The 14,699-nt window shown below is 37.9% G+C and overlaps 1 protein-coding gene across 1 annotated transcript; it reads left to right on the plus strand.

Moving 5' to 3' along the window:
* The first annotated feature begins 582 nt into the window (after positions 1-582).
* Positions 583-14,247, plus strand: spef2 (sperm flagellar and cilia associated 2). Its single transcript, XM_085367420.1, is given in 38 exon segments — positions 583-719; positions 977-1,079; positions 1,178-1,430; positions 1,620-1,778; positions 1,922-2,065; positions 2,168-2,238; positions 2,378-2,588; positions 2,771-2,959; positions 3,938-4,125; positions 4,999-5,170; positions 5,396-5,830; positions 5,974-6,037; positions 6,157-6,197; positions 6,417-6,520; positions 6,655-6,902; positions 7,019-7,088; positions 7,177-7,331; positions 7,505-7,678; positions 7,833-7,966; positions 8,219-8,346; positions 8,491-8,629; positions 8,757-8,894; positions 8,984-9,129; positions 9,244-9,309; positions 9,399-9,477; positions 9,672-9,731; positions 9,830-9,953; positions 10,029-10,154; positions 10,338-10,476; positions 10,807-10,879; positions 11,021-11,177; positions 11,278-11,384; positions 11,518-11,700; positions 11,949-12,041; positions 12,395-12,565; positions 12,644-12,853; positions 13,310-13,432; positions 13,825-14,247. Coding segments are annotated over 38 exon segments (5,301 nt in total). The 5' UTR covers positions 583-661; the 3' UTR covers positions 13,891-14,247.
* Positions 14,248-14,699: the final 452 nt, after the last annotated feature.

Below are 14,699 nucleotides of genomic sequence, written 5' to 3' on the forward strand. Positions count from 1 at the left end.
TCTGCATGACAACAGGACTGAAAGTATTGTGCATTTAAAAAAAAAAAAGTACCTTATTTCAGGAAATTGTTCTTAAATTCGTGATATCTAGCAGATTATTTTATCCGTTCATTTTATTGAATGAAAACACTACATTTTGTCCGAGTGGAAAAAATAAATGTTAACACTACTAACACAAAATGGTATACTATTTGTTTCAATGCAATAAAATGACTTGTCTGGCTGTTAGTTTGTCGGCGTGGTTCTTTTTTTCCATATTTTTTTTAATAAACATTTTAACCATAATCAACGTGCCCAGTGTGCTATTATTAAGTCCCCATTACAAATTATTATTTTACTTTAATGTCTGATGATGGTTGTGTAGCTAAAAATACTTTTGTCCCTTTAGTATTAAGTAGCACAGGTTCTGGATCGGTTAGCAGTTATTAATTCTAGTTTTTAATTACACTTGTTTGTGAAATAAAAACTGATCCAGGGTAAGCTATACTGAGGCATTCTAATAACGCCAGCGGTAATGTTGATAGGGCGCCATGGCAACGGTGTACCAGTGGGATATGCTCCGCTGTTTTTTCTGACGTTATCCTGGGGCTAAAATGTCATAGTCTTAGTAGCGTTAGGTGGTGTGTTGTCTGAGTATAAATGTAAGAGCTGAAAAAGTACGATGTCGGATATATTGTGCCGGTGGCTGAACCAGGAGCTCCAGCTGTCAAAGGCTGTAGGTAAGTTTGTCCAACGAACTAGCTGCTAGCTTAATGAAGCTAAAGTTCGGTATAGATGTTGTTATTAGCTCCTGGACGCTAAAAAGACAAAGGGCTAGTCCATCTATAAAGTCAACAATCCAAGGGATATTATTTCAAAGTTAATACACAATACTCATCAACACGTTAACTCATTAAGCCAATAGTTTGTCTGGACTGCTCAAAATATATTATACCAGTCTTTGTTTGGGTAAACGACTAAATGTTCATCTCTACAGAGCCAAAGACCATTGCCAAAGATTTCGCCAGTGGTTACCTAATGGGGGAAGTTTTGCATAAATATCAGCTGCAAAACGATTTCAATATGTTTATGAAGAAAGAGTAAGTTGCCCCTTTTTCTGTCTCTTAGCTACAGGTGCTTAATTCTGCAGTTCATTTAAGGTGTTCATAATAAGTGTAAATCACACCTTTCGTTTTAGCACCTCTGTCTCCAAACTGAATAATTTTACCCGCCTTGAGCCTACTCTCCAATTACTTGGGATCTCCTTCGACATAAACACAGCCCAAGACCTAATTCAGGAGAAGCAGGGGGCTGCCACACGCCTCCTATACCAACTCTATGTCTCACTTGAGAAGAACAGGAAAGCAGAAATTAGTGGGACAATGATGGAAATTATGCAGCCAGCAGGATGTGCAAGCCTGCACAAAAAGGAGCATCAGATCTATTCTGACGTAAGAGGGCTGTTTGTTGAGTTTTGTATGTGCTTATTAGAGGCTTTTTTCCTTTTGAAGCAGGTTTGTTTTGATCGGTAAGAAACATATTTAGAGTTTAAAAATGTTTTGCTTTTTACGAATAATGAAAAATGAAATCATGATTTGGGCCCTTAGGTGTATTTTCAAGTGTTTTTTCCTTTCACATAGCGACTGCGTCAGGTGGTGAAACGTGATACAGAATTGAAACTTCAGAAAATTTCCCAGCACTATGAGGAGAAATTCCAGCAGTTTGTGGTGACCCCTCCGATCGAGCAGAAGAGACAAGTCAAAGTCCAGGATGAGAAAAGACTGAAGAATATTGACAAGGTGCTGGAAGATTAAATAGAATATTAGCTTACTTAAATTGGTCTATAACTAAAACCCCTTTCCTTTCTTACATTATCTTATATTATGCTATTGCAATAAATAAAGTTTGAGATACTTACTACTCTGAACTGTGTATGTTGCAGTTGCAGGCATTTCATCAGAAGCACAAAGGCATGACTTTTAACCAGACCACTTATATGCAGGTGCCTAAGCCACCTCCATACATTTCACAACTCAGCCTAAAGAAGAGACAGCAGCAGCAGAAGCGCAAAGAACGGCAAGCACAGGTGTGATAGAGCTAAAAATGCTGTAATAATTTCCTAACCCATAGAGGAAATTTCATTTTTGGTCTGTTGTCTCTTGGGTGTTATTGTGTTTTGTTCACATAGATAGTCCAGACTGAAATAGTCCAGTTTGAGACAAACAGGAAGATGGTAATTACTGCTGGGTTATCATCAAGGTAAGAGAAAAGGAAAATATTTTATTTATGAACTAAGCATATTTTTAAATGTCTGTTTTAATGGACATTTGTTCCACTCTTAAATCTTTGCTACCATATAACTTTTTACATATGTTTTTTTCTTTCTTTCTATTTTTAGTGGTCAGTCCCCCATAGATTTTTCCCTTGGTAGCAGCAGTCAGGGCCGTGATTTGCTTGGACGTGGAAATAAGGTGATGTTACAGTCCAGCAACAGATACATACAAGAAATCCGAAAGAGGCTGGAGGAAAATGCTATAGCTTGCAAGGAGAGAGAGAAAAGACAAGACAGATTCCTGGTGGAGCAGCTCAAGGTCCATGAAGCTCAGGAGGTGAAACATCTCGCATAGAAATATTAATAGCCTTTGTTAGATATACTTAAAAAATCCAGTGGTTCTCAAATGTTTTTCCATCCCTCCTATTTTCTTTGACCTCAAATAGTCTGTTATTTGACTGTCATTTGTCATTTTAACCCCCAAATCAGCTAATTAGCCTCCTCTTCCCCACCCTTCAGGAGGCACGACGAGAGGAGCAACTGGTGAAGCGACTGACACGTCAGACTCAGCAGGAGCAGCGTTTGGCAACCCAGCTACTTCAGATACGTATGCAGAAGGAGGTCATCCGAGAGAACCGCCTGTTCAGAGAACAGCAGTACCAGCAGCGGAGAGAGAGAGACTTCCAGGAAGCTCTGGACAGGGAGGCGGTGAGATAGGATGATATATGAGGAGGGATGTCTCACTGCTGTTGTTTTGTATTAGGCTTGGTCAGTAATAGTATTAATTGTCGAGTAGGGATAAAAATAAAAGGCCAGATTTACACAGGTTGTATTGCATCAATAGAATTTGTTATCTTGAAGAGAAACAGATGGACTTGAGAGGTATAGATAAAGGATATACTAAGAGTGTATGAATCATGTCCATTCAGTGGTCACAGATACACTACAGATGACAGATTTAGTGGAAAACAAATTAGTGATGTTCATGGTTCACTATGGTTTCAGTGTGAAAATATAGCTTTTTTATTAGCGTATAATTATTAGCAGTGGTATAGATTTACAGGTTAACTGTTATCACTTTATAACATTATAAGTTTAATTGTCAACAAATCCCAATAAAAGACAAAAAGCAGATATGATGAAACAGTATGGGGGTGGAGTACTGTGGCACAGACGAATAAACGATGAATACACAACAATGCTAAATACTTTAATTACTGTTTTTTTTTTAATAGTTTTTATGGGATTTGATGACAGTGGCACGAACATAGAGTCACTTAACTAAATGTCAAATATTTTGTATGTTGTCACCATTTTGTGCTGGTTTTATCACTAATTTAATTTCTCAGGCAACATCAGAGGAGAATTTTGTGAAAACATTTTTCAAATTCAGCTGTTATTTACAGAAGAAATGTATAAAATCATATAATTAAATGTACACAGAATCTCTTATAGGGTCTTTTTGTGCCTTTTTGTGCACTAGGCAGTAGTAGTGATAAATTCTCCTTTTTGTTATTTTTTGTCTTCAGAACTCTTTGTGAATAAAACTTAGTACTAAATTTTATGCAGTAAATGATGAAATGTAATATTTAGCATCTTCCCTAATTTCTTAAAAACACTGGTGATTAGCAGGAACCTTTATACCTTCTCCATTGATTCCCTCTTTCTGACTGGGGTCTCATATAGGCTCTGGCTCAGCAGGCTAAGTTGGATCGTGCAGAAGAGATCAAAAAGGAGCTTGAATTCTGTAACAGGATTGCTGTTGAGAGAACTCAAAGGAAATATAAGAAGCATTTTGAGAACTGCAGGGGCATTTTGGAGCAGATAATGGACTTGGCCACAAAGGTTGGAGAATATCGACTGCTCAATGGAAAGTACGTAACATAGTTGCTTTGTAAAGATGAAGTATAAATGCAGCAAATGGTGTTTGGTTTCAAAACAGACCTCTTGGTCATTTGATAAATGTGTGAAAATTCAAAAATGTGTTATGTATGTTTTCAGAGGGTACCACTAATAAGTTGCAGAAATATTTTTACATTGGCAACTTCATGATGTGAATAATTGGACTAAGGGTGAAAAGAGCACGTACTCTGCTCTATATACAGATTTAATTTGTTTAAATTAGAACACATTTTTTTCTGAAAAAGTAACTGAAATAATTTGGGCACTTTTTAAAATATAGATTATATTTTATTTTAGTTTCTTTTTACTCAAAAACAAAATAGAAAATATTTTAGGAAAGTACTGACAAACTGAAATCTAACTGAAAGTTGTTTTTAATGTTAATGCTAAAGCACTGCACAGTATGGTGCAAATGCTGATGTGAGTTCAAACCTGTGAAAAAATACCAATATTGGAAACTGTCATTGTACAACTGACCAGTGGTCAAATAAAATCGGGCCATGTAAATGTCCAGACTGTCTTTTCTCATGCTCATCATGCCCCATATTTGCTTTTTTTGATCTATCCGTCTATCTGCAATGCTGTATGTATGTTATACTAGGTTTTACATGTCTCATGTCCTGTGTCAGCGCTCCTACTCATGACCAGATTAAGCATCCCTGCAGAGTTTATTTACAGCATTTTCCACCTCAGTGAACATTGATTGACTAAATGAATACATTTAGACAACATTAAGAAACGTATTACGGTTGAATTAAGAGACTGGAGATTGTTCAGATTTATAGTCCATATCCAACCTCAGAATTCAAGCTTTGCCTCCTGTCATTTTCTGCTATGATGTCCAGTCGGATTCCAGAGAAGCTGATGAGAGAGTGGAAGGAATTGCTGTTCAGTGGTCTTCCACTTTATGAGCCAGTAAAGGACCGCCAGCCAGGGTTTGGGTTCCGTGAACCACTAGACACTATAGAGCTTCAGAAGCAGGAGATACTCAACAACCAGGACTATGATGAATACACTGTGAGTTTGAAATATGAATGCAGTGTTTCAAACATATTTTGTATGCACATTTGCCTGCCCTTAGCTAACTTTTGTTGACGAGGTAACTTTATTTAGAATAAAAAGTGGCATTGATTGAGCGATTGAGCTACATTTTTGACATTGAAGAAGTGTGTATCTAAATTCAAGTACCCGATGCTGTCTGAATGCCTAAGGTCCTCTTTGTCTTTGACATACGTTTGTCAGAATATGATGGGTGAGTGGGGATGGCCAGAGGAAGCTGTGGAAGTGAAATTACCCGTGACCAACAATGATATTCTTGGGTACATTGTCCAACGACTGAGGAACGTTGTTGATCCACCCATCACTGAACCATCATCATCCCTATTTCCACACTTTATCCTTAAGGCCTGTGTCCTTGGAAAGTTTTGCTCTGGCAAGACCACCTGCCTGTCCAAGATTGCTGAAGGCATGATATAAGAAATGCATATACAAACACAAAGTTAATCTCCACTTAAATCTTTACTTATATTATACTTGTATTATAAATGGATATTGGATATAATTGCATGGTTAGTTGTCACTGTATGTATTGTTTCTGCTTCAGCACATGGCATCTACGTCTTATCGACTGATACTTTGATTGAAGAGGCACTGAATGCTCACAAGAACGGAGAGAAGGTTAGTTAGAGACAGTAAAATGAGTACTGTAACTTTAGTAGCATCCATTGTTATTATAAATAGACTTTAAAAGATTTTTCACGGCAAACATTTCAGTTATTTCTGCTGTCATTTCAAACAATTATTTTGGACAAAATTAACAGGGCACAGCGCAGCAGCGTGAGGAAGACAATGAGCAACCTCTCGCAAACACATCAGTGAAATCTGGTGGGTTACTGAAGGTCTAATGATTTTATTCTACTCTGTTTTGTATTATACACAATGGTGTGTTTCTTTGCTTAGTACACAAAGCGGTTATCATCACTTCTTTTTTCATCTTTTTCCAGATCTTGAAAACCAAGAAGAAAATAGAGCTGGTAATGCAACAGTAAGTGCTGTTTGTGTACTGTATGTGTTGTATTTATCATCTTTGAATTTACTTATCATTTTTCTATTTACTTATACTACGTAACAGCCTGTATCCATTTTATAACACCAATCTGCCTGAGGGAAATTGTTTTTGATCTTTGTTGTTAAAAAAAACAAATATATATTTGGAAAATCGAATGATTTGGAATTTGGGTAAAAGCTTTTCTTACTTTTCCAGCTTTCGAAGCGAGCCATACAAGGAGCTGCTGTGGAAAAAGAGCTGAGGAAAGGGAACACTATCCCTAATGAGCTGTTAGTGGACATTATAGTAGAGGCGATCAGGTGAGAAATGTTGAGGCCATTGTCTTAATTTTACCAGTAAATGTCATGTTGGTAATAGAAATCCAAATATTCATATACTAAATGAACAACAAATCATGCTCTACATAGTGAAATAATTATTGTGTCTGCATTAGTCAGCTTCCATCTCAGTCAGGTTGGATTCTGGATGGATTCCCATTTGACATCGCTCAGGCACATCTTCTAGAGAAAGCCCTTGGTGGAGATGTATCCTTAGAAAAGGAAGTTGTAAATAGCAGCAAGAACCTTGCTAAAGATCCCAATCCACCAAAACCTCAACCACCCCCTGCACCTGTGCTGGACCTGGTTTTGCTCCTGGATATCCCTGATGAGCATGCAATCAGTCGTGGATACACTAAAATGGGTTTGATAAACTCTTAGGAGCTTAAAAATGTATATTAAGATTCACCCAAATATTAACTGTTAGGCTGTGTTTACATGAAACAAGTTAAATCTTAGTGTAATGTTTATGTTGTGCAGATCTGGACGATGCTCCTAGAACCTCCCAGCATGCAGACAAGAATGTGTATCTGGCACAGATTGGACACAGGTACAAAAGAAGAAAATAGGGAGCTTAATTTGAAGGAATAACCTTTGTTCTGTGTCTGTTAATATCCAACATGATTTCTTCCCTTCAGGATAACAGCTTTTCAGGATACCTGGCCAAAACTGGAGAAATGGTTTGGCGAAAACCAAAACATTTTGGTCCGTGTTGATGCAGATGTAGACGTTCAGGAGCTTTACAGTAGGGTGGAGTCTATCCTGCATCAAGCTATGTTGAAAACACAGGGAGGTGAGTGGTTGGAGTTTTGTAATTCAGCTCAATTTAATGAACTTGGATTGTCATCGTCCTTGCCTATGCTTCCAGGATTAGCTACAGTACTTTTATTTATATAGTAAACTAAGTGTTGTAGATCACTTCTTCATAGCATTTACTTTCAAAATTATGACATATTCTCTTATCAGCTTTTTCCAGTCCTCCTGTTGAAAATGCCGTACTAGACAGTGCAAAAGCTCCCAAGTTGTCCTCTTCAAGTGTACCTTCAGGTGTAGACCAGCCTACAGCTCTCACTGAAGAAACTATTGAGCCCACAGAGTCCTGCTCCAGCCTTAAAGAGGAAGAGGTCCAAAGTCTCAGAGGTGACTTGCTCAGTATTCTGCTAATTTAAACAATTATGTGTGTCTTTTCACTGACTTGTTTTAGGTCATTTGATATTTTTGACAAATAAGTATATTAGGGTGGTTTGGCACTAATTTGTGATTATTTACATATTTTTTCTTGCTTTCTCAAAAGGGCCCAGTAGGAGTGCATCACTATCCTCAGTGTGCAGTGTTAGCTGTCAAGGAGCCCCCAAAAACTCACCTAAGTCTAAGTCTTTCTGCCCCCGATCATCTGTCCAGCTCTATGTGGATGAGCCACTTCCTCCAGTATGATACGACCCTGTATACATTTGTTGTCTTCCCTGAAAGATTTAGTTTTGTTAGTTAGCGGATATGACTCCCTGGAGGTAACTATAGGGAGGCTTTATTACACAATTTAGTCCATGAGCAGTTTCAGAGTTAATGAGATTTATTAGATGAAATTCGTTGCTATATATCTTCTGCTGCATTAAAGAGTATTTTGTTTGGTTTTGTCTTTTTTTACTCTGTCCTCTCATACTTCCATTTGATCCTGTCTAGGAGATCCCAGAGTACCTGTGCTCATACTGGGACACATTGTGCGATTCTTATGTAGACGGTGTAAAGACGGTGATGCAAGAGCTGCGCTTGCAACGCTCTGTTATCAACCATCACCTGTTTAATATCAGGTATTCTGCCAAGCCTTTGTTTAAACCTATAGGTCAGAAATGTTTTACAAATAAAAGATGAATTTTCATTGAAAACAATCATTTATGAAAACGGGTGCTATATTAATTTATTAATGTGCATTCTTTGGTTTTTGGTGTCTGCAGAGAGCATTACAAACATTATTTGGGGCGCCCAGACTTAAAGCAGGAGTTAGTGTCTCAATGGCAGAAGAACTTCAACAGCATACCCGATGATATGAAAGAAGATGAGGATACCAAAGAAGAGCTACATCTGAGATTGGATGTAAGACTTTACAATACAAAACAAAACAAATATTCCTAAAATCATGAAATTTGTATTAAAAACCAATGAAATAAACTTAAAATAAAAAAAACATATATTTATGATTTAATGATTTGCGGGCATACAGGAGCTACGTGAACGTTTGTGGGACATTACTGACAAGCGTAAGGAGCAGGATGAGCAAGAGAGGGCTTCTCTCATGAGTGATGGTTGGTTGGAGGAGCACATTGTTGTTCTCGTCAACCACCACTCTATACTTACGCAGGTAACATTGTAGTTTTTGTTTTGGCTATGTCTCTTACATAAAATGTTTCTTAAATATCACCATAATCTTTGATTGTTAATGCTGTGTAGGTGGAGTTGAACCGCTTCCAGGAGACGCTCTGTATTCTCAGGGTCTACTATTTAAGCATGTGTGGACAGATGCTTCCCAAACCACTCTCAACTTTTTTTTATGTTCCTTTAATGGAAAACACAGAAAATAAGGATCAGGATGAGAGGCAAGACGGATATTATTATTAGCCGCTCAGACATATTAATACATATTAATTAGTGAAATGATAGGATGCTAAATATTTACACATAATGAGCACAGAAAGTTTTTGTTTCATCAGTAGTGAACCACCAGGATCAAGTTTGTGCAATCTGGATGAAGGAGAGGACAAGAAGAAGTTACATTTGTAAGGGAGAAGCACACTTGCACTGGTTTTCATTGTTTGTTGTTCAGTCATAGAAACACTTCCCTGTTTTGTTTTGTTTTTTTCTTTAGTACTCCACTCACCAGACATCCTGGAGCCTCTGGAAGGGTCTCCAAGACAAAAGGCCAAGATCAGCCAGAACCTGTTCAAGTCAGATTTCCTGTCTCTCTTTATGTGCCCTTTATTTTTCAGCGTACACACACACACACACACACACACATAGACACATCTTGCTAATGTTAATGGATTTTAGATGCGGTTTGTGAATTTGTACCTTAACTTACATAAAAATGTTGATGTTATTGACCATTTCACTTTAAAAAAATTTTTTTAAAATATAATAGCCACCACACGAAAAACTGATATCTGGCTATGAGGAAGCACTCACAGCTATCAGCAATCTGGTAATGGTCTATGTATATTCCTAAAAAAAATTCATGGAGGTATTTTTATGGAAGTATATACTTGATTTCTGAATGGAATGGATTATATATTTCTATAGGTGTCAGGAGAAACAGACCGGTCGGAGATAAAAGAGCAGGACGAGAAACTACCAGAGAAAGAAAAGGAGAAAGCCTCCACAAGTGAAAATAAAACCAACAAACAAAAGGAGTCATCCAAAAAAGGCATGTCTCATGTAGATTATTAATAAAGTCATAGTGGTGCCCACACAACTTTCACTGTTCATTTTGTTGCTCCAGATCAGTCATCCCTACCACAGACACCCAGCCAGGCAACAGCCGAGGAGAGAAACTCAGAGAAGTCTTATAATCCTAAAGTTAGAGAAAAATTGCACGGAGAATATTCAGCTGCAGTAACTCATGAGGGTATACACACACACACACACACACACACACACACACACACACACACACACACACACACACACACACACACACACACACACACACACACACACACACACAACACACACACACACTAAGTGGTTTCTCTCTCTGCCTCTTATATCCATATATATGGTTGTTTGTGTGCATGTGCCTGCTTTCTAGAGGATGCGGTAAAGGCCCGCATTGCACTGGTGAAAGCTCATGGTCTGGTGATGGTACAGTCTCTGCAAAGCACAGTAGAAGAGATTTTTGGCAACATGGAGAAGTGGCTACACGAACGCTATCTTGCAGAAATGAAGAGGTATGGTACAGTGTGAGCATCAGCTTGAAAGTCTTCAGATCTAGTAACCTATCAGTGTAATTGCATTATCTAAGCCTCACAATTTGCAAAGGGTATCACCACACGTTTGCCCCTTGATGTAATTTTTATTTATTGTGCAACAAATGATTTTAGTATGTCATTGTTACCATAATGCTATACGTGTATGTCAATAGGTGCTTTTGCCACTAAGATAAATGTTATACTAATGGTCAACTTTTTATACACTATTTTTGAATCAGAGAGATTTTCTGTCATAAATGGCATAAAAGAAATTCTTCATATTTTATGAGTCTTTCTTCTTTTCTTTAGCATTGACCAATTAACAGAAGTGGTTCACCACCATATAGAGACTGGTGCTAAGTTGAAGAATGAGCTGGTGTTGGTAAGTAATGACTTCTTTCTTATATATATATATGTATATATATATATATATATATATATATATATATATATATATCACATTTTAATAAATTATTCCAGAAGAATCTGACACTTCCATCATTTTCCATATTCTATTCATCAGGAGTGTTCTGACTTCTATCTGAATGGAGACTGCCGTGTGGTTGCTAGTCCACTTCCCCCTCCCCGTCCACCTCCTTTGGAGAAACCCATGAGGTCCACCCCAACCATAGCTCAGCTAGAGTTACTGTACCAGCAGCTATACAGCATTTCTCCATCAGGTGCAAATTGGAGAGACAAGCTCTGGTGTGGAGCAATTAATTCTACAGTAATGTCTGTCAGTTAATCCATTATTTACTTCTCCTCCCTGCTGACTTTAAGGCTTCATGTCTACGTCTGGGTTCTTCAGTTTGCTCAAAGATATCATAACTACTAACATGGGCAAAGACACCTTGCCTGAGCCCTGGATGGACAAAAGTGAATCGCAGGTACAGAAACTTTTAGAGTTGAGTAATAATATGTGACAGTGTGGTTTAAAGACTGCAAAACATTTCTGCCTCATGTTGTTCTGTCATATTATGCAGATTTTGCAAACAGTGTTATTGTCTGTTCTGTTCCCAGTTGATGGAGATTGTGTCTTCATTGACGGACAGCTATGAGCTGGTAGACTGGCGTCGGTTTCTGCTCAGTGCTGCTCTTCCTTGGCCATTTCCTTTGTTAAGTCAGCTGCTGGATGTGCTACAACAGTTCAAGGCAGCAGATACTGGTGACACAGGCTATATAAATGAGGAGAACTACTTGAGAGTAAGTCCATTTGTTGCTTTGTTAACTGTAACATTTTAACAGATTTTTTAAAAATCACATTAAATCATTCTACTCTAGATAAAGCTACCCTCACACTTTCTATGACCCTTCTTGTTCCGTGATCAGGCCTTGGTTTGAGTTATAATATCACATTTAGACTGTATTATGTATTTGGTAGAGTATAAAATGAAATACATACCTCCCTAAAAGGAAGTGATTAAGTAGCTTTCCTGCCTCTTTGTCATCAGACAGAGTTGTGGTTCTCCACTGAAAGTGTCCAGACTGTTCCCGAGGACCCCTCTGAGCCTGTACCTTATGTGCGTCTGGCCAACCTTCGCAAGGTGACTTCCTATCAAGCCTAAAAACTTGGTTGGGTTGTTTCACTGCCACAGTGGTAAATTTAGATGGGCGTAGTGCACAATCAACATAAATGAAAAAAAAAAAAGACAAAAAAACCCCACAAAGTGTAAAAACATCAAAGGTGCTATAGAGCATTTTCCAGCTTTTGAAATGTTACAATAAAAAATGCCATTTTGTTCATTTCCATATTGTAAAAATCATTAACCTACAACACAAAAGGGAGTGGATCCAGTCATTCTGATCATTTTCTAATTCTCCATCTTTTTTTCAGGTTAAATGAGCTGCAGTTAATAAATGAATTAACTGTAAAATGTGGTCTTTTTTCTTTCCTCAGTTCTTTTTCCACATGTTTGCAGACCACTCCTTCTCGCCCTCTCGATTGGATTATGTGTCCATGCTGAAGTACTTTGCTGCAGACCCCAACCCCACACAGGGCTTCATCCGAGCACTTAGCGTGGTCCTTGGTCAAAAACTCACGCATTTCTCACTGAGCCATCTTGTCAAAGTGAGTATGTAAAAGGAAAAGTATCATGCAAAATCACTGCATTGCATTTCACATTATCATTGTGGGTTGTGTATTCAGTCTATGCCCATCATAGAAGAGAATGCAGACCTCTCCTCCTCTGAACTTGACTACAAGGAAGAAGGGGCTCTCAGTGCATCAAGCATTTTGGAGGATGAGCAGGAAGTGTCGATCCCTGCTCTCCTTTCTGTCATCTGCCACAAAATCACTAAGATGGAAGACAAAAGCCACGTTCCCTCCGGCAGCCCGAATCAGAAGGAGCACACTGCGGTATGGATGCCTATGAGAGCTAAAACTGAGCATTTAGTAAATTTAATAAATAAAAATTACAACTAAAATAAATGAAGGATTAGATTAATTTGGAAAATGAATAAATGTAGAAAAATAGGTGAGGTCTTATCTCAGCAAGGCTTTGTAATTTTTGTAAGTCTTACAAGATCACACACTTGTTACCTTCCAGGCACTATGTTTAGTCTTTTAATGGTACTATGATTGAGGTGCTGTCAAAATAAGATGGACCCCTGAAGAAAATCTCCAGTATAACAAACTGTTAGTTGTTGTATGTGTGTAATAGCAGAACTGAAGAACAGATGCATTTCCAAGGACAGGATTAGGAGCCATTAGGAGCAATGATAACAAAGCGTATCATGACCATGAGCATAAATATTAACCATAACACTAAGCACTTCTCTAATGATAATACTATTACTGTCTGCTGGCCTGCAGAACCTGGTGGAAGTATTCAGAGAGCTGGGATATGATCCTGAGGACCATGTCCCTTTTTCCATTCTCTCTCAGCATCCTTCTGTTCTGTCGCTGATGGAGAGTTGTACACACCACCAGCTTGTGGTAAGTTTCTACTTACTGACTTACCAGTATTGATCATAGTTTGTTTTTTTACTCTGACCCATGGCTTCAGTGAGAGTCCAACATTGCATAACCTTTGTCCTCTCCTACACTGAGTCATGTGTAGAAGTCATGCCTACTTTTCCTATTTTTCGCTTAGCAAGTTGCACCTTGACCAAATGACCAAATGCTTTTGATTACCATCAACAAGCTTCTGACATAATTCTGGCTGGATATTTGACAACTTTTCTTGGCAGAAACGTCATCTGCCCTGGAAAAAGAACACTTTAAAGAAATCATTAAATGCCCAAAATGATGATGGCTGTAAACTCAACTGTATATTTAACATAATGTGCAAATGTATTCTCACTGAGTATTCTCTCACTGTCCTTCAGAACATCCATGGAGTGTTACTGGACAGTCAGCATGGAGGAGAGACTAACAGCTCAACACTTTCATAAAGGATAAGATAAAGACATAATTCTGGCCGCACTGTGAAGAACTCTAACTTGGGAAATGCACATGTGGATGCTTTTGAAGTGTTCTAATTACTTTAATGTTTAAAATGCTATGTTAATAGGTGTGCATCCATACACTGGTGTTGTACTACATATTTGAGATGGGAACAATAACATATGGTGGTGGATTGAACTTTCATGACTGAGGTGCTTCTTTTTTAATGAACTCTGTGCATTGTCCAGGATAATTCAGATGTCAAGCCTGACTTGTCCGTCACTTCCTACTGTGGCACCAACAACCCTATCATAGTTCATTCAGGATGTATATGTTATGGTAGCAGCTTTTCACTTTTTTCATAAACGGAGAAGTATGAATAAATGATATTTCAACAAATAATGTAGATTGTTAGACAATTTGTTTTACTAAAGGCAAAAAAACATGTTATTATACCAATACTATGTTCTAATAATAGGACCTCTCTTTGTAAAAGGATGATTTTGCCAAGCATGAGGCATTTCTTGGTTTTATGGTGATAATCCATTTTGTTCTGCTGATATCTTCTGGAAATTTGTCCACTTGTCTTGATCATTACTCAGTTTAATAAGCTGCCTGGCTCATTAAATTGAACTTTTCCATAAGAAACTGTTTTAGCAGGAAGGTTTTTATTATCTGTTTCTAATGAAGGAGAATAATTTTGTTACCACATAATACAAACAGCACGGGTAATGTATTTTGGACTTTTTTGCTTCTGGCTATCTCAGTCCTTTAGTCTGCCAAGATCCTGTTTGTCTGATTGGTGAGTAATGGCGTG

Source organism: Diplotaxodon limnothrissa, linkage group LG12, assembly GCF_057381915.1.
Source record: "Diplotaxodon limnothrissa isolate DT_005_m linkage group LG12, D_limnothrissa_male_GT1.1, whole genome shotgun sequence".
Classification (NCBI taxonomy): Eukaryota; Metazoa; Chordata; class Actinopteri; order Cichliformes; family Cichlidae; genus Diplotaxodon; species Diplotaxodon limnothrissa.